The sequence below is a fragment of the Hoplias malabaricus genome, chromosome 2 (assembly GCF_029633855.1).
Source record: "Hoplias malabaricus isolate fHopMal1 chromosome 2, fHopMal1.hap1, whole genome shotgun sequence".
Lineage (NCBI taxonomy): Eukaryota > Metazoa > Chordata > Actinopteri > Characiformes > Erythrinidae > Hoplias > Hoplias malabaricus.
In genome coordinates, this window is record NC_089801.1 from 27,295,499 (window position 1) to 27,323,271 (window position 27,773).

The 27,773-nt window shown below is 37.0% G+C and overlaps 2 protein-coding genes across 2 annotated transcripts; one reads left to right on the forward strand and one right to left on the reverse strand.

Annotated features, from left to right (window-relative positions):
• Nucleotides 1–1,065: 1,065 nt before the first annotated feature.
• On the reverse strand, nt 1,066–12,887 carry tmem150ab (transmembrane protein 150Ab). The gene is made up of 8 exons (XM_066659784.1): nt 12,801–12,887; nt 7,984–8,239; nt 6,938–6,985; nt 6,726–6,812; nt 6,449–6,516; nt 5,394–5,521; nt 4,567–4,744; nt 1,066–3,760 (listed from the first exon to the last, which is right to left on the reverse strand). Exons 2-8 carry the CDS (start codon nt 8,046–8,048, stop codon nt 3,450–3,452), a joined length of 885 nt encoding a protein of 294 aa, XP_066515881.1. The 5' UTR covers nt 8,049–8,239; nt 12,801–12,887; the 3' UTR covers nt 1,066–3,449.
• A 3,102-nt stretch (nt 12,888–15,989) lies between these two features.
• Nucleotides 15,990–27,315, forward strand: slc25a46 (solute carrier family 25 member 46). Its single transcript, XM_066661509.1, has 8 exons — nt 15,990–16,431; nt 19,134–19,176; nt 19,272–19,329; nt 19,493–19,570; nt 21,817–21,917; nt 23,132–23,188; nt 23,722–23,779; nt 25,687–27,315. Exons 1-8 carry the CDS (start codon nt 16,185–16,187, stop codon nt 26,278–26,280), a joined length of 1,236 nt encoding a protein of 411 aa, XP_066517606.1. The 5' UTR covers nt 15,990–16,184; the 3' UTR covers nt 26,281–27,315.
• The last annotated feature ends 458 nt before the right edge of the window (nt 27,316–27,773 follow it).

Sequence of the window (27,773 nt, forward strand, 5' to 3'; positions counted from 1 at the left end):
GTTATAGCTATTAATCGTTATATGTTATGCTATTGAAGAATAATTTTTAATTCCATAAAGAACCATGTTTTGTTCATACATTTAAATGGGAAAAGAACCTTAAAAGCAAGTGATGGGATTTAAAACTTTTAAAAGGTTTTTCACACTCCCATATCTCTTAAACAAACTTTCTTTATGAGACCAAAAGTGGTTCTTCTATGGCCTTGCACAAAGAACCCTTTGTAGCACTTTTATTTTACAGAGTGAAAGGTAAGACCCCAATAGTGCAGAAAGCGATTGTCCAAGTTAACAAAAACAAAATGGTTTGGCACTGCTGAAAAGGCATGACCTTGTTTTTGTTGGTACCTGTAGTGGGTTATACATAAAAAAGAGGCAGGAGGTATTACAGTGAACTGAATTTTCAGGACAGGATGTGCACTTGGAACTGACTTTGCTTTAAAAGGGGAAAAGGAACATGTCTGGAAAAGTAATAGAAGAGCATCTCAATAAATTAGAATATCATCAAAAAGTGAATTTAGTTCACTAATTCAATCCAAACAGTGAAACCCATTATATAGATTCATTACAGAGTGATATATTTTAAGTGTTTATTTGTTTTAATGTTGATGATTATAGCTTACAGCCAATAAAAACCCAAAAGTCATTATCTCTGAAAAGTAGAACAACTTTTTGATGATATGCTAAGTTACTGAGATGCACCTGTATGTAGAAAATGTCTTTCAGAATGTTTAAAATGTTTAATGGAATGGCCTTTTTAAAAGAATGAATGATCTGTATATTCACTTTGCTGGTGAAAGTAACAAGAGTTTTTTGTTAAGTGTCTTTAAATGATAAACCAAAAAAGGCACTATAAATATTACAATAGGCAATCAATGTTCTGAAATCATGGAAATACGCACTCCAATGTGGAAATATTTATCCATCTTCCCTCGTGTATCTTAAATTATTGCTGAAAATAATCTATCCCCTCTCTTCAAATTACATTAGACCATTGCTTTCACAGGCCCAGCCAATTTTCCAAGGGAAACTTTAGCATTCCAAATGACTCAGAGCTCACTCTCATTAACACTTGTTTATTCAATTGTTCCTCTGAATACATCGATGTATTCACAATAAGACCAACATTTCCTTTGGCCCTGACTCAAACACACTTTAATAAAAAATACTACTGCTATAACAAAATTCAAATAAATATTTTCAAGGGCTTCTCACCACATAGATTGAAATGGGTTTATCCCACAGGCTTTCAACAAAACTGTTAATTGTGTAAAGTATATTGTGTTTACTCAGAAACCTCATACGTTAATTCTAGCCTTTAAAGTAACACTATATAATATTTGCACCTTAAATGTATAGCTTCAAAATCATTATGATGCTCCACTGACCTGTAATAAGGACAGTAGAGCCTCTGTCATTGCTTCTCTGGGCTCAGCACTGCAGAAACTGCACTATGTAACTTTTGGAGGAGGGTAGGAAAACACACCCTCCCCTCTGATTTCAGTAAAGTGCTGTAAAATTGAATTACATTGGGGTTAGCCCAAGGAGCTCCCCCTCCACCAAACAAAATCTTACCTAGAGTTTCTTTACATATAAAAACGGCTTCATTAAGTTTTCAGCTTCACATTTTTTTGGATAAGTGTGATTGGCAAATTTAAAATTCAACATTCCTTAACCTTTCACCATACAAATTCTTACAGAGCTATGTGCAAATACACTGGCACAGAATATTGCGTTGTTTCTGGGCCAGTGTTTAGTGAACAAATAACTTAAATACAATACATATTGGTTGCTATTACTACCATCAACCAACAAATTATTGACACAGTTAAAATTCTATGAAATTATTAACTAAGTACTAAAACACTATGAAATCATGATGCATTAGAGCTTCACATTAGCAGGTCCATCACTTTCTTAGAATGTAATGTGGCACAGGTAATGAACTGTTCCTTCCATTTTGGTGTGATACTGAGTTTGAAAACAAAGAACAAGGAACGTCTACAATATTGTGAGGCTCATGAGGAAGCACATTTTGTTTTATAAATAGTTATAAAACCTACCGTGGATTAGGCTAAGTGAGGTAAATTGGAAAACCACAATGCAAGTGCATTCATTTACAAGCAGGTTAGCAGGCAGTTCTAGTAGAGGTACATAAATATGTATTTCTGCAGAATAAATTAATAAAACACAGCCAATGTTTCTTTACATCTGAACCACACACTTGAATTATCCCTACCTGGCCTTAGCACCAGGAATTGTTAGTATTGTAGTGTTATTGCTAAAGTAAAGAATGGAAAAATACATCATACACAAAGAAAAAATAAAAATAAAAAATAAAACATACAATCAATGAACATCACCTAAAAAAGGACTAATGCTCCTCTATGGCCTTTGTGGTGCAAATGCAAAAGCAATAGCCATTAAAACACTAGCACCGAATAAAATCTACAAATAAAAACTTGGCAGATTGATCAAATGTTTGGCTGATTGTTCAAGTTCACAATCCCAAGTGTGAACACAAACGTATGGCAGCACATTAAGTTACATTCTTACAAAGCCACCAAAGTTCGCATTATCTGGAAATCCAACTGCTATTATGATTCAGAGTGTTGTTATATAAAATACAGAACCACACTTTTAGTGTTTATCACAGTGATTGCATTTGCTTTTGCTCCTTAAATATGAAATTTACTTTGTATAGCTTAATATAACTTCATGAGTGCTGGTCAAATGTTATGAAAGGCATCAAGGCTGAGACAATAAGAAAAGTGGCTCTATGTGTCTGAAATTCATAAATATATTATATATTGATCTATTAAAAAAAAAAAAAAATAAAAGTATAGCAGGATCTCTTGATGGACAAACGTGTAATATATTGCCTTGAAAATACATACTGTAGGTCGAACCTTGACGAAGGAACGAAAACAGACACAGAACATGATCATGATCTGATTCAGTACTGAACTGTGCAAGTCCTTAAAAGAAACATGGAAAATCAGTGCAATATAATGAAGTAAGTCCATAGCTATGCTGGTAGCCTGTCCTCCCTTCTCTGACCCGTGTTATAAGCGTAGGTTATGTAGATAATGAGGAATGATAAGAAGGGAGGGGGATAGATTTACTCTCTTTAGCTTTCCTGTCATACACACTCTAAATGTTAATGCTATTTTCAGGCATAGTATACATTTAAAAACTAAACCATCCCATTGGTGGTGCTGTGTAAGAAATGTGTTCTTAAAGACTCTGTTTGTGCTGGTTATTGGTCTTGGTTGAGTTTTATGTAGAACCTTATATTTACATTTCCTTTTACAATATCTTTCACCTTATAACAGTAGACATTCTACTACTTAATGCAGTAATTATTTCATTCTAATGCTCCATTCACTTAAAGTTGAGTGTAATATAAATCTGAGTTTTGGGTTTTTAAACTCTAACCTGTTGGACTTTTGCTATATCATGGCAACACTTTCTGGGGTGCAGTTGAGGTGTGTAGAAGTGCTGCTTCCTCCAGGTGACTTCAGGTTGCGGACCCCACATCCCATAGCCACGCCCTTTCCAATACCCCCTACAATGACCCCTGAGCTTGGATGGTTGTGCTGGCTTCGTCTGATGAGGGCAGCCATCATGGTGTCATTGTTTACGGTGCCAAACTCATACGTGAAGGTGCCATAGTAGACCAGGATCAGAATGGTGAACACCCACTCACAGATTGCCGCAGCATGTTGCAACACAAAGCTCTCATGAATGAAGAAAATGCCACCTTGAAAAAAAGGAGGGGGTGACGTTAAGGAGCTTAATGTAAAGACAGTGATGAGAGTGCTTTCCATAGATCGGGGTGGACAACCCTTAGCTCTTTTCCTATATAACGCGGCTCTATCTAGCTAGATATTTTTTGGGTCTGTATACTCTGAGACGATTAGATTTTCATTTTGAAATGGGAAAGTGGAAATTGGGAAACAACTCATTTCTGAATTGTAAACAGAAAATCTCAGGGAAAATAAACAGGAAACTTCTACATCTTTTTGGGTCGTGATCAGGGCGACTCACCTTTTCCCACTGCTCTCTCTGTTCCATTTTTGAGCAGGACAGCTCTAGAACCACACTCTGAAATCATTTTACACATGCCAAAAAATGCCTCCACAGTGTTTGCCACTATGACACATGATTATAGGGAAAAAGATTTTCCTTAGAGAAAATCTCAAGGTTTTCCTTGAGAATTTGAACAAAAATGACTTGAGTTGACACTCATTTTCAATCTTTAAAAAAATTAGCGTCTGGAACTGAAACTTTTGGAGTTGACTCAGTCCGTAGTTTGAAATTTTCAAAAGTTGTTGCGGGTGCTGTAGTATGGTAGTTGTCACGTACTTCAGCTGTATTGGTATATATGTTATAATCTCACATAAAAGCTTCAACTCTATGTTGCCTATTGTTAGTGTGGACATGTTTCAATAGATGTAACTCTACCTGATTGCCTCTCAACGATAACAGTGACAAAAAAGCACTTTATAGCAGCGTAAATGTGTAGAAAACAATGTGGTGGTGCTAAACCTTTTCAAAAAAGGATACTAAGGACAAGGGACACCAGTGCTCCAGCGGACAAAGCCACTCGTACATGGGCCATCCAATAGTCCAGCATTGTCTCAGCGATACGGTAAGTCAGCACACACTGTAAACACACAAACATCAGACCTGCAGGAAATGCCACACCAGCTCCAACGTAGTGCAGAGTCCTTGCATGGTCAACCTGAGAAAGGGAGACACAATGAAAATTAAATAGACAAAACACTTTTATATTATTATTATTATTCATTCATTATCTGTAACTGCTTATCCAGTTTAGGGTCACGGTGGGTCCAGAGCCTACCTGGAATCATTGGGCGCAAGGCGGGAATACCCCTGGAGGGGGCGCCAGTCCTTCACAGGGCAACGCAGACACACACACATTCACTCACACACTCACCTGGAGCGGGAATCAAACCCACAACCTCCAGGCCCCTGGAGCTGTGTGACTGCGACACTACCTGCTGCACCACTGTGCCGCCCATATTATTATTATTATTATTATTAAAATTGGAGCCAATGTATTATATACATATTAAATGGAAACTATGTAAAATATAATTAAAGCTAAATATAATAACAATACCAGAACCTCTTCAGCTTATTATGTGCTTGCTTGGTCAGTAGTCAAGGTACACACCCAATGTACATTGCATAGACAGACTAATTATAATACCATAGTGAATTTGGTGGGTATAGCATAGTGGAAAACACTGCTACTCTATGCAGCAGACTCGGCTTGTTTCTTGATCTGAATAAACAACCTACTCTATAACAAGAGTCCTTCTGCAACATTAAGAAAACCCACAACTCTTTCAAAACTGCATACTAACCTGGAAGTTGCCCACCATGACGAGTCCCAGTGCATTGATGCAGCCAGATACTAGAGCACTAGTGTTGACCCAGCACTGATGACTGTGCTCGATCACCTGAGCATAGCGCAACATACACACCATCACCACTGTAGACCATAAGAGAGAAGGTTTTAAACATGTGGACATTGTGACACTAAGTATCAAGACAAAAATTACAACAAAAATTAAATTAAAAAAAATCAGTGAATAATAGCTAATATATTCATCTGAAATTATATTATTTGTCCAGTATTTCTTTGGCCAAATTTACTCAACTTTAATGGAAAACAATTTTTCATAAAAAAATCTTTCCAATCAGCAGACATTCTTGCATTGTCCCTTGGCAGTTATTCCCACTCATACTAGACAATTCTGTTCTCTCCCTGAATGACCCCAAAATATAAAAAAAAAAACATGACTGAAATCACTGGTAAAAAAACTAATATCTATACACTATCATTTTGCTCAAATAATCAAAATCTAATTTTCTTGCTACGGCATTCATACAATCTCTACAATGAGGGTGGATTTATCATGCTGGCAGCTTAACTAACTATTTAACTCTTTATAATGTATAAATTCAAAATGAAATATATTACAATGCATTTTCTTGCAAAGTTCCTTTTTCCATCTGTGTCTATACACTCATATTGAATTTTAGTAATTAAACAGACAACCAACAACAGAGTTCCACTACAATGTAAAGTAGTGAAGTAAGAGTGAGTTTGAATTCCCTCCATGTGTCTATAAGGTTTGCACATATTTTTCCAGGTATCCTTGGTTATACCCATGTTTATTTCTATTTCTGATTCCTGTTATTTAAGGAGCTATTTGGCTTTATAGACACAAATATTTTATGTAATTTACAAATTATTCTCCCTACTCCATTCCCCATATAAGTGAACAAATATTACAGAATTCAAACTAAGAGTTAGAGTCATTTAAGATGTTAAAGCAGCAAGCGAATAAGACAAAAGGTATTCCAGTGCTTTTAATTCCTATTTTTAAATTGAATTTGTTTTAATTGTACTTACCCATGAAGGCCCCAACATTGCCAATAAGACTGAAGAGACAGCTCTCAGGTGGGTAGCAACCACACTTGCTGTACAGAGTAAAAATATAAAAACATGCTCTATAAGAGTGATCTAATAAATGAATGACTTACACACTTCTATTAATACACAAAAATAATACAAGTGGCAAATGAGGAATTATGCCATCCTTAATATAATCTGTCCCATCAAAATGAGATTTGACTGGAAGTTTAGTGTGATTCTGAACACGCATCTGGGCTGAGGAAAAAGACTGAACCTGATAAGAGGTATGTCCTGTGGAGTGCAGCATGTCTTAGGAAAGCCCCTCTTGGCTGTTTCCTCACTACATGTTACATTATACGTCCTGTAAAGCATGGAAAAGTGCACGAATTAGCAGAGACTGGCCTACATTATCAAAAACTGTTACACTGATTCACTAAAAAAAATGAGATTGGAACTATACGAAGGCATTGAATATTGCTGACTTACCAGTTTTCTACTGGGCAGACATGGTGGTTCATCACTGCCATGGCATACCTGCATAAACAACCTTCTATTTAATTGATTTGTATCTACATGGGGTTCCTTTGTAACACTGATGATTACAACTGTACTGATAGTATAATATTCATAAATAATTGGGCTGTCGATTGATTTAAAAAACAATTAACCAAATAAATGCACAGTTTACTGTGATTAATTCCATGGTCCCTCCTTAAGTCTGAAGATATTAATAATGGATATGAAATGTAAAATAAAGGAATTGTTGTGAGATCAACACAATTCAATTATTTGCACAGTCTATCACAAAAATAAAGTTAAAATGCTACTTCCTTGTATTCTTGAGAAGTAGAAAAATGTGGTGTGATATACATGACAAACTGGCTAGAGGAAACTTATTTTTTTACTTATTATACCAACTCAGTGCAGTTTTTAGTGTGGCTTATGGCTCAAACAATAAACACCTCAAATTTCCAGGTTTAACAATTTTTAAGAGGAAAAATAGGAATTAAGCGGAATTAAACAGGAGCTCTGTCTGCATATGTGAGAGCTAATAGGTTCATTAGACCCTGTAAAAACAGTGAAGTATGGGAGGAATTTGTGGCCAAATTTGGTAAAATTATTCATTAGTTTTTAAAAAATAAATAAAAAAATCCATGTGATAAATCCCAGCGTGCCTTAAACTGTTATTATTGACAGCACCAATAAATAACAAAATTTAAACAGTTAAGGTCAAATCACTTCACAGAGTGATTACCATTTGTTGGTACCCTTACAGCTCAGGAGGCTCAGTTATATTTGAGGGCTGCTTTGCTGCATCTAGCATGGGTTGCTTTGAATCTGTGTAGGGCATGATGAAATCTGAAATCTAATAAGGCATTCTGGAGCAAAACATAAAACCAAGTGCCAGAATGTTCTGTCTAAGTTGTAGTCCTGGGTCCTTCATCAGGATTATGATCAAATTCAACACATAAGACTTATTTAATTTGCAAAATTGTCTCTGTGGCTCACAAATGATCATTTTACAAACTTACACTATCCATATCCCTGTGATGGAGAAGGCAGACAGGCTGACTGGCAAGACGATCCAGGCAGTCATTAGTCAGATTGTATGAAGCCTGTGTCCAAAGCATGAGGGGATATGGGATGTCAGGGGTCAGGGGTATGGTGATACGACAACAGGAGAGACCAGATGAAGCCATGCAGTGCAGTGGATATGAGAATTCCAGGGGACAGCAGGTCCATCAGCTACATCAATAAATCCTTCAGGGGCCCAGCAACCTAAAGAGGCTGTAAAAGTAAGAGGCAGTTAGTTTTTATGATTACAACTTACAAGCAATATGTCTCCTAAAAGACATTGTCCCAACTTTTTGAGGAATTACATTTCAACGATGTGAAGATGTAGAGAGCACAAAGCAGACAATATTGGAATGCAATTCCTTGGAAGTTCTGATGATATCTGACAACAACGTACTGAGGAAATCACATTTCAGTGTCTTCTGCATGGTGTTCTCTTTGTCCCTATGTCACAACACTGAAATGGTAATCTTCAGTTGTGACAGAATGCTGTCAGACAACATTCTCGCAACTTTCTGTGGAAGTAAATTTCAATGTTTTGATGAAGAACTCAGCACCAAGAAAGGAAATTTGTAGACACCTATTCAGTTTCTGGTAAGTCAATTACTGTAGTCAAGCTACATGTGGTAAATAATGGTCAAGCAATTCATAATTTAAAGGAGAAACATTAAAAACCTGTGTGTATATGATTCATTAATTAATTTTTAAAAATTGCATAGTACATTTGCAGATTCATTTGTTGTGTTTACAAACTCTAACATATGAAATACGAGAACCCCAGACCCCCCCAATTTCAAAAGGACAAGATGTTGGTCCTCTGGATCATCCCGGGCCAGGGATGAGAGATTGATCATCAGACCCAAGTCCAGACAAAACTCTAGTGTGAAAACACAAATAAGTGTTTGTTGGCTGCATAAGTGAAAAAAAAAGGGATTAAACCTTTTTACTTTGATTTAGCTTCTATTCTGATACAGTGCTGGACCCACATTTACAAGAGAGCCAAGTATAATAATAATAATAATAATAATAATAATAATAATAAAAACTTGCTCAGTTCCCATTGCTCTGCACTCAACAGGGGGATGAGGAGTGACTCTCAATCACTTAAAGGAACAGCCACTCACTGTGCCTGTTCACAACAGAACATGTTTATACAGGTATGAAAATTGTGCTATGGTGTTTGATCCTTGTGGCGTTTTTAAAATAAATCATGCCACTGTCATTTCATTAAAACCTCAGGGATCTATGGCAACTTGAGGAGAAGAAGCATATGCATGATATTACAATTTTTCATGATAAAGGTTAAATGACACCAGACTTTTTCTACATGCATACTGTCAAACAATATTGATGTTCTGACATAATAGAATGAAATTAAAACTGCATAAATGAAAATTACATGAACATTCCATGACCATTAGCCACCTCATATCACAAAGACGTACCTCACATGCCCCTTTCCTCATGTCACAACACTAATGGCAGGATCAGGTCATTACTATGTAAATCGCTCAATACACTGGGTGGTTGGTTAATAGCAATTATTTTCCCACAATGCTGCAAAAAAAGTCTCTGCAGTTAAATTTCCATGTCCAATGAGAAAGTTGGAGAAATTCTTCTGTACAATTTTTTTCATAAATGTATTAAATGTCTAATGTTTTTATTGGGGTTATATTTTAAATACACAAATGGAAAATTTGGTTAGCTGTTCTCCCATAATACCACACAAAATCCATTGTGATATTACCCAGAGCCCCATTTCATCCAAAAACAACTAAAAAACACCAGAGGAAGCCTACAAGAGAGTCCTGAATTTATGGGGATTAATGGACTTAAAAGCAAATGATTATTGGACTTAAATGCAAAGTTTAAACAGTGGCTAGTATGGAAACATCAATATCAAAATTAAAATGAATATGTAATTGTCACACCTTGGCCCTGTCCTGTGTTTGTTTTTGTTTTTCTCTCCACCCTAGTTCTGCCCTAGCTCCTCCCCCTCGTTTTCTATTCCAGGTGTCCCTTGTCAGTGTCGTCTATTTAGGCTCCATTGTGTTACTTCCTGTTTGTTGGACGTTCGGTTTGCTTTCTCCTTGTTCCACTTTCGTCTGGTCAATGATTTCCTTCTCTTCCGTTTGTCTGTCAGTACCAGTTGTCTGTTTAACTCTGAGTTCATGTTTAGTCTATTTAGCTCTCTGTGTTCTAGTTTACTCTGTTTAACTCTGTCTCCAAGTTTCCTCTGTTTAGCCCTTTGTGTTCATGTTTCGTGTATTTAGCTTTCTGTGTCCAAGTTTAATCTGTTTAGCTCTCCATGTCCAGGTTTAGTCTGTTTTAACTCTGTTTTCAAGTCTAGTCCGTCTAGGTCTCAGTTTAGCTCCCTGTGTATTGTCTCTTTGTCCATATGTTTTATCTCGTTCAAATAAAGTTTGTGTTGTAGCATTTGCGTCCACCTCAGTCAGTCAGACCCCAGTCCTTACAGTAATACTAAATTTTAATTTAAATGTTCCATCTGTTTGTGCTCAAATATAAAATTAATTAGCAATTTAGTACACTTCTATTTATTGCACAGAAATATGAATCTCTCAGGGCTTTGTAAACACACTAGAACAGTTTCAACAGCACAAACAGAATGGGGAGCAGCAAATGGTGAGAAAATATCCTCTGAATTTTATAAAACATTTTTAAAAAAGTGCTTTTTGATTACAATTGTTGATGTCACATTTAAACATGGGCTGTCTCTTAATGACAAGAGAACGCAAAGGATTTTAGAAGTCACCATTCCAGAGCAAATTTGTGATGTGAACAGGTGTAATAAACAACTTATACATTTAATGTTTTTAACTGAAATAATTTAAGAAGGAACAAAATGGAATACTAATAAAATACCTTTTATATGCGCCTCAGCACCCACCGAGCCCATTTTGCGTTGCCTACCATTTCGTGGCTGAGTTGCTGTCATTCACAATTGCTTCCTTTTTATTATAACACTTCAATTCAATGATTTGTTGACTGAGTGTATACTTTTGTCATTATAGTGTATGTATGAAGATAAGACAGCAATGCAAAGGCCTGCTTGCAGGAGTTTCTTAGCTTTGCATCTATTTGCCCTTTAGCTGCTCATCACAAAGTAACTAGTCTTATAATAATAAATCATTTTCAGAAAATAATAAAAAACCCAACAACTATTGAAGTTTTAAACCCATAATTTCTTATTTTTCATTAAGATATTAAGGTAAATTTAAGAATATGATGAACGTGTTTAGTGATGTGTCCACGTAGGTTTCCGCCATGGTTTCCTGTTTCCGTCCACGTCAAAAAACACATTGGTAGGTGGATTGGATATTCAAAATTATCCATAATTGTGTGTGTGTGTGTGTCTCACCCTGTGACCCCTTCCAGGGTGTGTTCCTGTCTTGCGCCCAATAATTTGGGGCCACTACCTTGAACTGAGTAAGCAGATACAGACACCGTATGAATGAATGAACGTGTTTAATTGGCTGTGTGGCCAATGTTTCTTGTTTACTAATTATAAAAAATGTGTACCACTTTAAACAATGCAGGAGTTTCATTTTGTTGCCTCAATGTACCCAAATATTATAGCAGCACTGTTTAATGTGGAACAGAATTTTTAAAAGTTTAAAGAATAAATCAGTCTGCTACTATGTGTTGAGAAATTTATTTCATTTTCATTATGAAAAATCAACATGTATTAATTAAAAACTAATTTCTCTCAAATGCTCCACATCGACCCATTCATTTGGGAATCGCTCGAGAGCGCCCCCTAATGTCGGACATTCTTGGTAATAAATTCTCCTCTCTGATGTTACAACTGAAAATATTCAGTTTTATATATATATATATATCATATTTTCTACCTGTCAGGAAAAACAGGTGAATGTAGAATTACATTTGAACTGGTGCTAATCAACGCTGCTCTCTATAAAGTGCAGTGAAAAGGTTATGGTTTGTGGGAGAACTGTGAGAAACAGCTAGACAAATGTACCCTGAAATTGAAAAAAAGGTAGCTACAGTAGAACTTCTGAAAAAATGTAAAGGTAGAACTTACTTCATAACTATACGGTTTTAGCCAAATAAAACATATATTTCCCAAAGTCAGTCACTGCAATAATCTCTTTCTGAATACGACGAAAAAGCGTAAAATCAAGAATTAACGGTCACTAATATTTAAAGCACGGATAGAGCCTTGCGCTCACAAAGAGCATGTTAAAGAAACAGAGGCTGGAATAAGTATCTAATGCTAAATAAGGCAAAGAGTGTTTGATCCCCAAGATTGGGAACGGTTAAAAAATGTCATGTATATACACCTCCTTAAAATAGGCATCGCCGACAGATGGCTGATTGTTATGTTGGGGTTTGACTTAAGCTTTAACCTAAGGTAACCTGACATTCAAGTCCATTCTCAGCTGACCCCTCTGCAATTAAAGAATATGTTTGTGCCTGATATAATAGCACTAGCTAACAGGTAACAGTCATACTTTACGTTTACCTTAAACATTTAACAACTCCTGAGGCTTCAACCCCAAGGTTTCAATCACAAAATGGTGAACTGTCAACAAAATCCTGAGATAAATGGCAAGCTGCATTAGCTGTAGCGTTGAAAGCTAATCTGCTTGCCGTTGCAATTGTAAACAGCTTGCGGAGACCTTTGATTTTAAAGTTAATATCAATTTTACGCGGAAAGCAGTTGTTAAATATGCATCATTTACGCATGCTTGTTATTACAGTCAGAAAGAAATGCGGAATAAGAAAACTGTACCTTGTCGCAGGGCCCGAGAGCAGTGGATGTTTCTGCTGCAGCCAAAAACAAGCCCCCGATTAAAGGTGCGATTTGTGTTTAGACACCAGAGGGCAGTGTCGTGTGTCGAAACGAGAAGGCAAATATAGCTTTTATTGTTCCTACCTTTATATTATAGTACAAATGCATTGTTATAGCAGATTATTATATATTATAATGCAATTATATAATAATTATATGTATATTATATATTAATTACAAAGTACTCGTGTAAGGTCACGGGAGCTGGGGTATGGGGCTGTGAATGTAGAAAAATGCAGTTGATGGTCATTGATTATTATCAAAAATATTCTGATATGACTGCATATTTTGCACACATTAATTGTTAGATTCATTTATTCGTTGTCTGAAAACGCTAATCCACTTCAGGTGGGTAGGTCCAGAGCCTACCTGGAATCAATGGACGCAAGGCAAGAACACACATAGAAGGGGGCACCAGTCCTTTGCAGGGTGACGCACACTCACACATTCTCACACATACACTTATGGACACTTCTGAGTGGCCAATCTACCTACCAACATGTGTTTTTGGACCATGTGGAAACCAGAGCACCCTTAGGAAACCCACGCAGACACAGGGAGAACACACCAAGCTCCTCACAGACCTGGAGCAGGGCTCAAACCCACAACTCTAGGACACTGAAGCTGTGAGAGAGCAACGTTACCTGTGGAGCTATTGTGCCACACTTAGTGTTGTTTTGTTATTTATTTATTTAAATTACAGGGACACGTTAATCACCATCATAATTTCATAATGTAAATATACCTAATTTAGCGGAATGGCTAATGTTCATTTGCTAGCCCTGCATAGTTGTGTGGTGCCCTCCATAATATTTGGGAGAGACACTTTTTCCCCCTTCATATTCAGTTCTGCTCCACAGTTTAATATTACACATACCAGATTTTAATTTAAGGGTATTCACATACATATTGGTTTCACCACCTTGACGGCACAACACTTGTTTACACAGACCCTCTCATTTCACCCTAATGTTGGGGACACAACTATGATGGGTCCATTAAAGCCCCTGTTTATTACTGTCTCATATGCCTTGCATGTAAAAACTGCTTGAATACGTAAATATCACTAGGTGCAGAGCATCTTCTGTCATGATCCTCTTGTTTCAAGGCCTTGCTCCATTTAATTTTCTTTTCAGCATATGTAACACATGCTCTATTCAATTTAAATCAAGTGAACTGTTTGGACACTCAAGAACTTTCCATTTTTTTACTTTGAAAAACACCTTGTTTCTTTAGCATTAAATTTGGAATCATTATCGTAGGATGAACAGGAGCCCAATGAGTTTGTAGGTGCTTACTGGAACATAAGTAGATAAGATATTGCACACCTCTGTATTCACCGTGCTACCGCCTTCAGCACTTACATCATCAAGATAAATACCAGTGGCCAGTACCTGTGGCAGCCATACAAGCCCAATCCATGACACCCACACCAACATGTTTTATAGATGAGGTTTTATGCTGTGGATCAACGGCAGTTGCTTTTTATCTCTTGCCATCACACTGACACAGGTTAATCTTGGTCTGTAGGATCTTATAAGTACGTTTTGCCAACTGAAATCTGGCCTTTGGCATTTGGGGCTAACTAGTAGTCTGCATACTGCAGTGTAGCTTCTGTATTTCTGTTCATGATGTCTTCTGTGGATAGTAGTCTCAGACAAATAGACAGTTACCATCGGAAGGCAGTTTCTGATCTGTCAGACAGACAAGTGGGGAGTTTTCTTTACCGTAGTAAAGATTCATCTGTTATCAGCAGTGGAGATCTTCCTTTGGCTTACAAGTCGGTTTGTGATTCATGAGCTCCCTAGTGCAGTTTTCCTTTTAATGATATTCCAAACAATCATAAACGCCTGTGAAGACAAATATCTAAAACATTATGGTGCCCTCAAATGAGGGGGAGTGTGGAATAGTGTAGTAATTTCAATATTTTAAAGTAAAATAAATACCCTTAACTGCCCCCTCCAGGGTGTATTCCCGCCTTGCGCCCAATGATTCCAGGTAGGTTCTGGACCCACCGCAACCCTGAACTGGATAAGCATTTACAGATAATGAATGAATAAATACCCATAAAGTCTGGATTGCGAAACCCCTCATTGTCACCCAAGTTGGGGCTTGGACCCTGGAGCCTGGAGCTGTGTGACAGCTAAACTACCTGTTGCCCCACCATGCCACCCAAAGCATATTTCATTCATTCATTCATTCATTCATTCATTTATTCATTGTCTGTAACTACTTATCCAGTTCAGGGTTGCGGTGGGTCCAGAGCCTACCCAGAATCACTGGGTGCAAGTGTTTAATAATTCCATCAGCACTGCTGTTTCTGATCCTCTCACACCAGCACAATATACACTAACATGCCAACAAAATGTGTGTGTCCAGTTAAAAACACATATCTCCCAACAGAGTAACTTTACAGGTGAAGGAAAAAACGTAACTTTCAATGGAAGTCAATGTAAAAAGATTTTTTTTCAAGTAATTTCTGAGCGTTTCTATTGGTGAAAGACGGCTGCTGTATTCAAACTAAATATCATCAAAAAAATACATGTTTTTATTTGGACAGCAATAATATACTATGTTTACAAGCACTTACATGATTTTTTTTATCACTTAAGCAAAACATGTACATTTGAATACAATATTATCTCTAAGAACAAATAAACACACACACACACACACATATATATATATATATATATATATATATATATATATATAATATATATATATAATAAATTTATCAATGTATTATTATAATTTGTACAAATAAGTTTTATAGCATTAAATTTTATAGCATTATTGTGCAATTCAAAATTCATTTATGGTTTAAGAATGACACATTTTAAATATTTAAAATGTGTCATTTTTAAACCATAAATGAATTTTGAATTGCACAATAATGCTATAAAATTTAATGCTATAAAACTTATTTGTACAAATTATAATAATACATTGATAAATTTATTAGACGGACCACGTTAAACTGGTTAATTATCTAAACATATGACAAATATTTAGTATATGCATATTTGTGTTTTCATATATCTTTTAAACACATTTAAAACTCAACATGAAATAAAGTGTTTTGGTATAAAGGACTACATTTCCCAGAAGGCCACGCAGTGACTCGCTGGTAGAAGGCAGAGTTCACAGTTCACGGTCTGTGTTGTTTTGCTACAGAAGCGAGAGCTTGGAGCTGTCGACTACATCTCGTAATGGTGTATTTTCAGTAATTTGGAACGTTAACATAAAACTCTCAAAGGGGATAAAGCCACACACTATTGTTTCTTATATTGTGGGTTGGTGTAGAGTGCTGAGCTTCCCGGTATGAGTTCCCGGAGGCCGGACAGTTTTGACGGTGTAGGTTACCGGGGTAGAGAGGAGCCGTTCGCTGGTGGTTACTCTGGAAGGTCATTTAACAACTCCTCCAGCATCGACCTCCAACACTGGGTCACAACGCCTCCTGACATCCCCGGCAGCAGAAATCTGCACTACGACAGCACCCCGCAGTTCGAACCGGGCCCCGCTCCTCCTGCCACCGCAGAGGACGCGCCCTCCTCCGCTCCACCGCCCGGTACGTGTAGACCGAATAACTTGAACGTGTATATTTGTGTATATATCAATGAAACAGCGACGAACATTGATTCAGTTTATCAATGATATGCATCACAGAGGCTTAATCCGCCACTATAGAGCCTGACATGCTGCCCCTCTCAGGCCTCCTGCTGAAGCCGTAAGGCCTCTGGTTCCCTCTTGAGCTCATTGGTGTCTTTACGGTCCTCACCTCCACGCTCCTGAACCGAACACCTGTTGGGTGCGTTCGAGTAACGCACGGTGTTCATTATTTACTGGACACATAGCAGCAGCTGTGTCATGGTGCCTTTGAAGAATAAATCTGTATTAAAGGGACAGGCATTCTATAACAGTTTTAAGTGGGAGTGATTATTTACTATATTAATGTCCGTTTCCTATAAAGTGTAACTGCTTTGTGTCTCTATAAAGAGGGTTCCCAAGATGGGGTTGGCCATGTTTTAAATAGGTTTAGTAGAGTGTCTCTGAAGCATCCAAACCTGTAGGTGTCAGCATAATGGTTTTATCCTAACATGAAGAAGAAGAATTGGAGACAATTTCCAAATGAATGTTCCTTTTAAACAGAATTTAGACATTAATCATTCATTATGATGTTAGTTGAAAAACAGGTTTGGTTCCAAATTTTACCCCTGTGCCCCAAATAAATGCTTTCCTTAAACAGCATCCTTGGTTAAACTGGATAAAATGTTATTAAAGCTAAAATGAGTGGGGTATCTCACAAAGCAGGGTTTCACAGTTTAGCCAGATAACTTAAGTCCAGAAGCAAGCCAGACTGATAGGAAAAAGAGCTGGGGGACATTACTATTGGGCAATCCCTGGCTTTCCTCAAATTACCTGTCCAACTGAGAAATTTCTTTTGTTGAGGTATTGGAAAATAACTAGTTTTAAAACTGCACGTCTTCAGAGCATCTGCTGGATATGGTTAAACGACCACATTATGGTCGTATAGAGTTTGGTACCTCTAATAAGCAGATTATTTAATAATAATACCGTTTATATAATACTATTGCAAAACTTTTGCCAACATCTTTTTAATGTCCACATCTCCTGATTTTTACAACTGAACTTCTAAAACTGGCAAGTGTGTGAAAGATAAGTGGTATTATCTATCTAAACCACAAACTGGTCAAAAGTCATGTTTGACATTAAACTCTACCTGAATAGGAATTGTTCATTTGCCTACAGTCTGTGTCACACATGCGTCATTTTCCACAAGAAAACCTATATGAAGTGGTTAATGGACTGATATATCAGAAAAACTGCTGCTACAAGATTTTATCTGAGCCTTTTATTAACATAAACACATTACGATATCTCACTTAATAACAGCATTAAACCTAATTAAAACTGCAACTGGACACCTGAGTTTCTAATCTTGAGTTTCTTTAGTAACATGCTGTTAAAAGCTAGTATGTGATTACTTATAACTGTAGCTATGATTATAATACTCCTTTATATTATGGAGATTTTGTCAGTCTCATTGAATTTATTTAAGAGACTAAATAGCACGTTTAAATCACTTAATGTTTAAATTTGCAGTCCCAGACTGACGTGACTCAGATCTGATATTTTGCCTGATAAGATATTTTGGTCTGATATCAGAGCTCTGTGTATATGTCAAATCCAGTCTTTTCAAATCAGATTTAAATCTCTTTCATATGTGGTCCTAGATTAGATAGGTATCCAGTTCATGGCGTGCAACATGAATGTGAATGTTCAGATTGGACTTTATGCGGCTTCTTTTTTTTTTTGGCCTCTATGTCTGTGCTTAGTGTCATCACTGTCATCAACCAGCGAAATGCAGGCTGTGTCTCAAATGGCTCTGTACTTCTAATGTAGTTCATGGCGCTGGTGATGAAACTATGGCTACTGTAAAGTAATGGACTAAATGTTAGAAAAGGAGCCATTCAAGTGACTGGTTAATATAAATGGATTTGTGACATATTACGCAGTACTTGGGTGCAGAAGCTGTTATTTCAGGACATACATCATGGTCTACACAGGGCTTAGGGACCCCTTTGGGCAGAGCCACATAAACGTATCAATATGTTCAGGCATACTGTTTCAGGAACATATTTGTACACATTACAGACAGATACATGTCACTAGAATGTGTACTGTCAAGATGTTCAAATCCAATCTGAGTAAAAAATGGAAATTGATTAATAGCAATAATGCAGGGCCAAAATGTTAGACATTGGTAGTGGTGTACTGCAGTTAATACAGTAGAGTGCTTTAGATCAGCACAACAGTGCCAATATCTTACATTATCGCACAAACATCAGCTGTGTAATTGTGATTATACCACAGTTCTTTTTGCTGTCTGTTGTTAGGAAAATTAGGACCAAAAAATTTTTGTTTTGTTATCAACAAGGTAAAATAGTTCCTTTTTCTCCAGCACCCCCACCCTGCTGACTTTTAATTGCTGCCACGTTTGCTTGGTTAGATGTGTATGTGGCATAGTAATAAGCGAAGGGCTTCAGTGCCATTAATGGCATTCCTAGAATGTCTCAGCCAGTCACATGGCAGGGTCAGAATTCACTCTTTTATAATTTGGAGCAGAAGTTTAATTGTAAATTGGTGCACATTAGTTTATGTAAATAATGGTTATATTTATATATCATTGCACAGGTGTGTTCTTGCCCTGTTTACTTTTATTTACCAAATAATTATTTCATCTTTCAGATCAGCTGAACAGGTTTGCTGGCTTTGGGATAGGCCTTGCAAGGTAATTCATGCATAATACTATATAATGATTCTTTAATTGTGTAGAAAGACTAACCAGTTGTTGTAAGGATTTGTAACGGAATTCTATCGTTTTAGCCTCTTTACAGAAAATGTCCTGGCTCACCCGTGTATTGTATTTAGGAGGCAATGTCAGGTAAGCTCGAAAAAGAATAATATAAAAAATACTTTTAGTCTAATTAAACATGACATATTGTGGAAATAATTTTCTGGTGTATATTTGGTTGCTCCTTTCTTGATTAAGGAGTTTAAGAAATAAGGAATATTTCTGACCATTGTAGCCTTACTTGTACTTTCAGGTGAATTACCATGCCAGGTGTTTTCATTTGTCACCTCTGACTGCTCTCAGTATAATGTACAACGTCACCAAAACTCAGGTAAGTTCCGATACAGGTTGCCTTTATTATCTTTACCCAAAAACTGTGGAATTAAGAAAAAAGGAATCACAGCCAGTACTTCCTTGCTTTTCCTCAGGCTTGAAGATTTTAAGGCATGAACTGCACGTATGAAAAACAAAATTCTAAATCAAGCTGGTTCCAGCTTTCTCAAATAGTGTTTGACAGATCAGCTTTATAGTCTTGTCATGGACCATACGCCTGAAAAAACGTAACCTCCACTAAACCTATTTTTTAAAAAATGGAATGAGAATATCATTGGATTTTCTTTTGGACAGAGTTTACCAATTATTTCCTTTGTTTCAGACCTTCCGTTTGTCAATCATACAATAAAACATACATGTTTCCTACGTACAGTCATATCCACAAATCTGACAGCCTGTTGGAAAATATCTTAGATAACTTTCAATTAGGCATAACTCCAATTTTCTAATTAACAACTCATCATTAGGCTTCACTGCATGGAAACAGAAAGTCACACACATATATCATAAAGATTATGTCATTATAGATAATGTCTCTATTTTTTTTTTTGATTATTCAGACATCAGGAAGTATTCATTAATGTAATTCAAATCTGTAATCAGTAACTCAAATTTGACATTGCATATACGTTTTCACATGCTAATTGAAAACATAAATAAAAACTAATAAGAAATTGCTTATATAATGCTATATACTTCAAAAAAGATTTTGGTGTGTCTTCCAGCATTGATTTTTAGACCCAAATATTTAGACCTAACAGGAGAGTTGTCAGTTGAAACGAAACACACATACATACACTACACACACAGATCAACCATAATATTATGATCACCTCCTTGTTTCTACACTCACAGTCCATTCTCTCAGCTCCACTGACCATAGAGGAGCGCTTTGTAGTTCTACAATTACAGACTGCTGTCTATCTTTAACTCTGCATAAATTGTTATCCTTCTACCACACTGTTCTTCAATGGTCAGGGCCACCACAGAGCAGATATGCTTCATAACGTTGCAGTGAATCTGACATGGTGTTAGTGTATGTTGCACTGATATGAGTGGATCAGACCCAGCAGGGCTGCTAGAGTTTTTAACCGCTGTGTCCACTCACTGTCCACTCTGTCAGACACCGATAAAAATATCCAGCCCACAGCATCCTGTGGGCAGTGTCCTGTGTCCACTAATGAAGTACTAGAAGGCAACAAACACAAAGTGCAGCAACAAATGAGCTACTGTCTCTGACTTTGCATCTACAGAGTGGACCAACGAGGTTGATATGTCTAACAGAGTTGACAGTGAGTGGACAATTGGTTTAAAAACTCGAGCTGCACTGCTGTTTCTAATCCACTCTTACCAGCTCACCACCCAAATCATACCTTGGGCATCCTGTCGCTGAAGTGAGGAAAGTATGCAGAACAAGAGATGGACTACACTCTGTAATTGTATAACTACAAAGTGGGCCTGTCTGGTCAGTGGAGCTGAGAGAATTGACCATGAGTGTAGGAACAAGGAGGTGCTCATAACATTATGATTGTAAGGTGTGTGTATGTATGCATATAAATATTACCATTGTTTCAACTCACAACCCTACATTATTTATACTTTTATTTTATTTTTTCTTTAAAAAATAGTGCAGACCAAGCACAAGCACTTTATTTTAAGTGCCAGCTAAGACTTTTGAAAGTATTTGTTTTTGAAATTAAAATTTGAACGTTAATTTCATCATTACTTCTGTAATGTGGTCTGGAAAAAATATGCTACTATCTTAATGACATATTTTGTTTCATGCGTGTTTTGGAGGGCAGGATGTTGAGCTAAATCGTTCACATCTTGTTATGTGGTAAATATAAATTTCTTTTTTTAAAAAGTTGGAATAATATCCTCTAATTATGGTGATTTGTCATTTTTGTAAAATTCCAAAGGGCAAAACCTTCCACCTATAATGTATATGTAGATTTATGAAAAATGTGAATCCAGTCTGGTACTATCAGCATTTAAGTAATTTAGGATGTACAGCAGCGATGATTAAGAAGTGTGTGGTAAGTTTATTGTGGATGTGGGAGCGGTTGGAGGTAAGCCACCTAACTGATTCCTTTTTTTTTTTTTGCCCATAAACTAATCTCTACCATAATCATAAAAGAAATGTAGCTGAGACAGTCAGACTCAGGTATGTAAATATCAAAAAATGCAGATAAGCAGGGCAGAAACATGACTGGATTTGCCATAACATCTCTCTTTCTCCTCCAGGGTCCAAAGGCCCTTTGGAAAGGCATGGGCAGCACATTTGTGGTCCAGGGAGTGACTCTTGGAACTGAAGGCATCATTAGTGAATGCACCCCATTACCAAGGCAAGAATGCATATAATAGTTATATGCTTTGTGTCAGGGAGCTGTTCTGTGTTTAAAAGTAGTCATCTTTGGAATCTCCCTTGGTTTAAGGCAGAGCTAGTGGCTATCTGATATTGAGTCAAATGGAAGCTTGCGAGTCAGTGACTCATACGGGACCTAACGTCGTCAGTAGAAACCTGGACTCAAAATGTTTTATAAGCATTTAGAAAGGAACTGAATATGGAACAGATTCATTATATGTGAATAAATTGGCTGACCTGGAGACACACACAGGAAATGCCTTATCTTTTAAATAAATAATTTATATTAATCATATTATACACGGAACGTTCATGGATTAGCAACACCTGCCTTGTATCTACACTCATTGACCATTTTATCCATTCCACTGACCATACAGGGGCATTTTGTAATTCTACAAACACAAACTGTAGACCACCTGTGTCTTTGCATACATTCTTCTTCCCATTTAACCCTCCTCTTCATTGGTCAGTACCACCACAGAGCAGGTATGATTTGGGTGGTGGATTGTTCTCAATGCTGCAGTGACACTGATGTTGGGGTGATGTATCCCAATCCAGGGATGGTTCAGTGTATATTTATTGTATATACAAAATCAAACAGCAAAATCAGTCAGAGCCAGATCTCCCTATTAATGAATCATTGATGATGATGTTAGCATGTTGGACACATACAAGACCTGGAATTAATATAAAGAGAAATCTGAATTTAAAAGGAACCTATTTTGGGGGGATGATCTTTTTCTGTGCATTTGCACATTAATTTGGGGATCTTGAGTGTTTTCCAGCACAGATTGTGCAGTATGCCAACCCAGTCAGTTTTTGTTGGCATGGAAATAAATGAGCCATCTTCATTTTCTTCTTAAATTCTGCTTCTTAAACTTTGACTGGAGATACTCAGGCAACACGGCAGGTAGTGTTGGAGCTGCGTTTATGTAAAAGCAGAATTAATTGATCAGAACTTAGTGAGCAGAATTCAGCTGTGGCTCATTCTCATTTAAAGGAGCAGGTGTTTTTAACAGGGATGTTTGAAAAGGGAGAGAACAGTGCTGTGGTATTTTGACTAAAGTATTTCACAGGCCTTTAATTAAAACCCCAGGGAACTGTTAACTTGTGGGAAAATAGGTTAATATATCCTCTTTACTACTTACCTTTAACAGACAGTTTAAATGTAACTGTATTTTGTGTACACAGGGAGTTGTCACATAAATGGAATCCAAAGCAAATTCTTGGCCATCTTGCACTGAAAGGGTAAGAGACTCCTCAAACTCCTCAGACATGAAATTTTGGTGACATTTACTTTCCAGTGTTTGCTTAGCCCAAACAATGAAATCCAACATGTTTAGTGGGAGCTGATTAAGAGAAGAACTTCACTTACCAAACTTCAGTTCAGTTCAGCACATGTAGTTTTTTGACTGATCTTTTTATTTCAGTATAAAGTTAATTTTTGTTTGTACTGTTACTTATACATTTGGTCATTCAGTCACAAAGCAAAGAACTAAATGTTTAGATTCAATCACAAATGTGAAATTAAGTCCTCATGATGTAATATGGATATACAAAGATATTTATGATCTGTGATTCTTGGACCTAGCGTTTTTACTGTAAAATTAAATACATAAAATTTTATACAAAAATAAATTTTATAAAAAAAATACCGGTTTTAGTCAAGGGTTCATATTTGAAAGGGAATTTCTTGAATTATAATAACTTGTTAACCTCTTATCTCCTTTGGTTTACCATTTTGAACAAGAGTCTTCGATTTTGTTTTTACTTTTTCCCAGTTTAACGTATGTGGTTGCAATGCCATTTTACTCAGCAAGCCTCATTGAAACCGTCCAGGTCAGTCTTTGATATTTTGATCTAGATATCAGCATTACAGTAATTTAGATGCATTCAGTAAAGTGAAAGAAAATACTTACAGTGGTGTGTTAAAGTGTTTGCCTCCTTCATGATTTTTTTTTGCATGTTTGTCAGTCTTAAATGTTTCAGATCATCAGACTAATTTGAATATTAGTCAAAGACAACACAAGGGAACACAAAAAAAAAGGCTATTTTTAAATGAAGCCTTTTATTATTAAGGAAGGAAAAAAAAATCCAAACCTACAAGGTCCTTTGTGAAAAAGTGTGTGCCCCCTAAACCTAAGAGCTGGTTGGGCCACCCTTAGCAGCAACAACTACAATCAAGCTTTTGCTGTAACTTGCAATGAGTCTTTCACAGCGCTGTGGAGGAATTTTGGCCTATTCATCTTTGCAGAATGGTTGTAATTCAGCCACATTGGAGGTTTTGGAGCATGAACTGCCTTTTTAAGGTCATGCCACAGCATCTCAATAGGATTCAGGTCAGGACTTTGACTAGGCCACTCAAGTTTTTACTTTGTTTTTCTTCAGCCAGTCAGAGGTGTAGTTGCTGGTGTGTTTTAGATTATTGTCCTGCCGCAGAATCCAAGTTTGTTTCAGCTTGAGGTCACGACCAGATGGTCAGACATTCTCCTTCAGGATTTTTTGGTAGACAGTGGAATTTGTGGTTCCATTTATCACAGCAAATCTTCAAGGTCCTGAAGCAGAAAAACAGCCCCAGACCATCACACTACCACCACCATATTTTAATGTAGGTATGATGTTCTTTTTTTGAACACACCTTCCTAAAAGTTCAACTTTTGTCTTGCCAGTCCACAAAAGTCTTGGGGATCATCAAGATGTTTTCTGGCAAAATTGAGACAAGCCTTAATGTTCTTTTTGCTCAGCAGTGGTTTTCATCTTGGCACTCATTTTTGCCCAGTCACTTTCTTATGGTGGAGTCATGAACGCTGACCTTAACAGAGGCAAGTGTTGTTGTTGTGGGGTAATTTGTGACCTCTTGGATGTGTCGTCGCTACATTCTTGGGGTAATTTTGGTCGGCTGGCCACTCCTGGGAAGGTTCACCACTGTTCCAAGTTTTTCGACATTTGTGGATAATGGCTCTCACTGTGGTTCACTGGAGTCCCAAAACTTTAGAAATGGCTTTATAACCTTTTCCAGACTGATAGATCTCAATTACTTTCTTTCTCCTTTGTTCATAAATTTCTTTGGATCTTGGCATGATGTCTAACTTTTGAGAACCTTTTAGTCTACTTCGCTTTGTCAGGCAGGTCCTATTCAAGTGATTTCTTGATTGAGAACAGGTGTGGCAGTAATCAGGCCTGGGTGTGGCTAGAGAAATTGGTGTGAGAAACTCAGGTGTGATAAACCACAGTTTATACCATGTTTTAACTGGGGTGTGCAAACAGTAGGTTTGGATTTTTTTCTCACTTAATAATAAAAGCATTCATTTAAAAACAGCATTTTTTGTTTACTTGTGTTGTCTTTGATTAATATTTAAATTTGTTTGATGATCTGAAGGGGGCAAACATTTTTTCACACCATTGTATTTAAATAACAAAATGCAGATTAACCTAATTTTTTAAAGAAAAAAGTGTCATGGTCTGTTACTTTTTTTAAATACCCATGGCAGCCTTTTTTACCTTTAATTTTGTTATTTGCTTTTATAAAACAATATGATGTTTAAATTAACTTTGGGAATTGGGAGGGTGTTTGTGTGTTTTTTGATTGTGAGTTATGTCATTAAATTTCGTTTGTATAATGTGGTGTGTATGGTGTTGTACTTGTAATGGAGTCATTGTGGGATGCAAGACAAATTTCACCTTTGAGACTTTTGATAATAAAAGTGTATTGTATTGTGACCTGCTGCTGTCCATGCCTTTCCCAGAGCGAGATCATTCGGGACAACCCTGGCATCCTTGACTGCGTAAAAGAGGGCGTGGGGCGTGTGATGGGCTTGGGTATTCCCCACAGCAAGCGCCTCCTGCCCCTGTGGGGGCTGGTGTTCCCTACAGTTCTCCATGGTGTGTTACATTACATTGTGAGCTCCAGTGTGCAGAAGCTGGTGCTGTATTTCCTGCACCGCCGCAACAGGAGTGACATCTCTCCCAAACACATGGGCCCTGACTCTGGTTCAGAAAGTGTCCAAAATATGCTAGATGCATACTTCCCTGAGCTCATTGCCAGCTTTGCTGCTAGTCTCTGTGCTGATGTGCTGCTGTTTCCTCTGGAGACGGTTTTGCATAGGTTACATATTCAAGGAACCCGCACCATCATCGATAACACTGACCTAGGCTTTGAGGTCCTGCCAATTAACACTCAGTATGAAGGTATGAGGGACTGCATAAATGTTATACGCCGGGAGGAGGGCATGATGGGCTTCTACAAAGGCTTTGGCACCATCGTGATCCAGTACTCACTTCACGCTGCAGTGCTACAAATCACCAAGATGATCTACTCAACTCTGTTGCAGAATGCCTGAAGGCCTCCCAAAGATTATTTGAGGGGTCATTCTTTTTAATTTCTTTTGTCATACGTGGGCCAGCAAGTGAGCTCATTCCAGGGAAATGTGACCTAATCTCGAGTCCTTTGACATTGTTTCATGTCATTTCATTTGTTGACTTGCATGGTACATTAATGCTTCATCAGAAGATTAGCATACATTTGGAATCTCTTAGTGGCCACTTCTCATTTGTACAGCTAGCTTCATACTAGTCTGATCACGTGCTGTGTCATGTGTTATCTTGTTTATTTGGTCTGCTGTGCACTGCGACTGCAGCACTTGCATCTATGACAAAACACATGTTGAGGATGATCTACAGATTTATTGTACATAAGGGTATGCAAATTGTAAAATGTCATTAAGTTATTTGAACCTTGTGGAACACTTGTGAAATTGTCCATGTATCAGTCCATTGCTTTCACTGCAGGCATACAGTACTATGCTAAAGTTTTAGGCACCTAGGAAATTGAGATTTATAAAAGTTATGTATGTAGTAAGCATCATTTGCGGAGACAAAAAACAGATTCTATAAATTAAAATCTATACAATAAAGACATTCACTTATTAATGGCAACATAGTTATTTTTGCTATTTTTCATTATATATTTTGGTGAATTGATGCTTATTCAGGTGACTTATTAAGGAGTCCATGTGATATTGAAGGGTGCCAAGGATATCACAAGATATCACCTACTTTTTTTTTTTTTTTTTTTTTTTTTAAAGTTTTGAAATTTTTTTTGTGCATTCATTCTCATGATATGGTTTGATTTTAAGAAACAGAAACACACTGCATGGATAACTTAACGTCTTTGGGTGCCTAAACCTTTTACACAGAACTGTAAATTATCTAAATAGTCATTTTAAAACAAATATAGATATAAAGTGCCATATAGCAATAGCACTAATGCAGAGGTGGTAGTATGACATGCCCCCCCCCCCTTTAAAAAAAATAAAAATAAATATGTGCAGCATTTTGAAAGCACGTGTTTTAACTGCTCTTTATTCAAGAATGTTTGGTACAGCAATTAAAGAATAAATGACTGGAATCATTTTGTGGAAATAACTTTTATATTTAAAAATATTCTGTAAAGCATGATTTCATAACCAAAACGCAAACATTACAGTCTCCTTGTAAGCCAGTAAAGAACTGTTAGATGGTGGCAATTATTGGAATAACAATAGTGTAGCAATTTTTTAAATGCAGTTTTACGGTTTGGCATGTTCTCACCTTGTCTCCATGGATTTCCTCAGGTTGCTCCGGGTTCCTCTCACAGTTAAAAAAAAAAAAACTCCACAACAATAAAAGCTCTTAATTCACCATTCTTTCTAGGTACGAACTAATCACTGTTTTAACCTGATTTGCAAAAATAGTTTGGGATAGTGTAATACATAACAGCACTGTTCTTCATGTGGCAGATAAAGGGTTCATTTTCCTGCCCAACACACTACACTGTACCACATTAAAATCAATA

Excerpts from the sequence above, each read along its gene's own strand:
- tmem150ab (XM_066659784.1), bottom strand. The coding sequence starts at position 8,048 with ATGACTGCCTGGATCGTCTTGCCAGTCAGCCTGTCTGCCTTCTCCATC. Across the intron at positions 6,986-7,983 it reads ATCACAGGGATATGGATAGT|GTATGCCATGGCAGTGATGA; the intron begins GTAAGTTTGTAA and ends TTGTTTATGCAG. Across the intron at positions 6,813-6,937 it reads GTCTGCCCAGTAGAAAACTG|GACGTATAATGTAACATGTA; the intron begins GTAAGTCAGCAA and ends CATGCTTTACAG.
- slc25a46 (XM_066661509.1), top strand. The coding sequence starts at position 16,185 with ATGAGTTCCCGGAGGCCGGACAGTTTTGACGGTGTAGGTTACCGGGGT. Across the intron at positions 16,432-19,133 it reads CTCCTCCGCTCCACCGCCCG|ATCAGCTGAACAGGTTTGCT; the intron begins GTACGTGTAGAC and ends TTCATCTTTCAG. Across the intron at positions 19,177-19,271 it reads TTTGGGATAGGCCTTGCAAG|CCTCTTTACAGAAAATGTCC; the intron begins GTAATTCATGCA and ends CTATCGTTTTAG.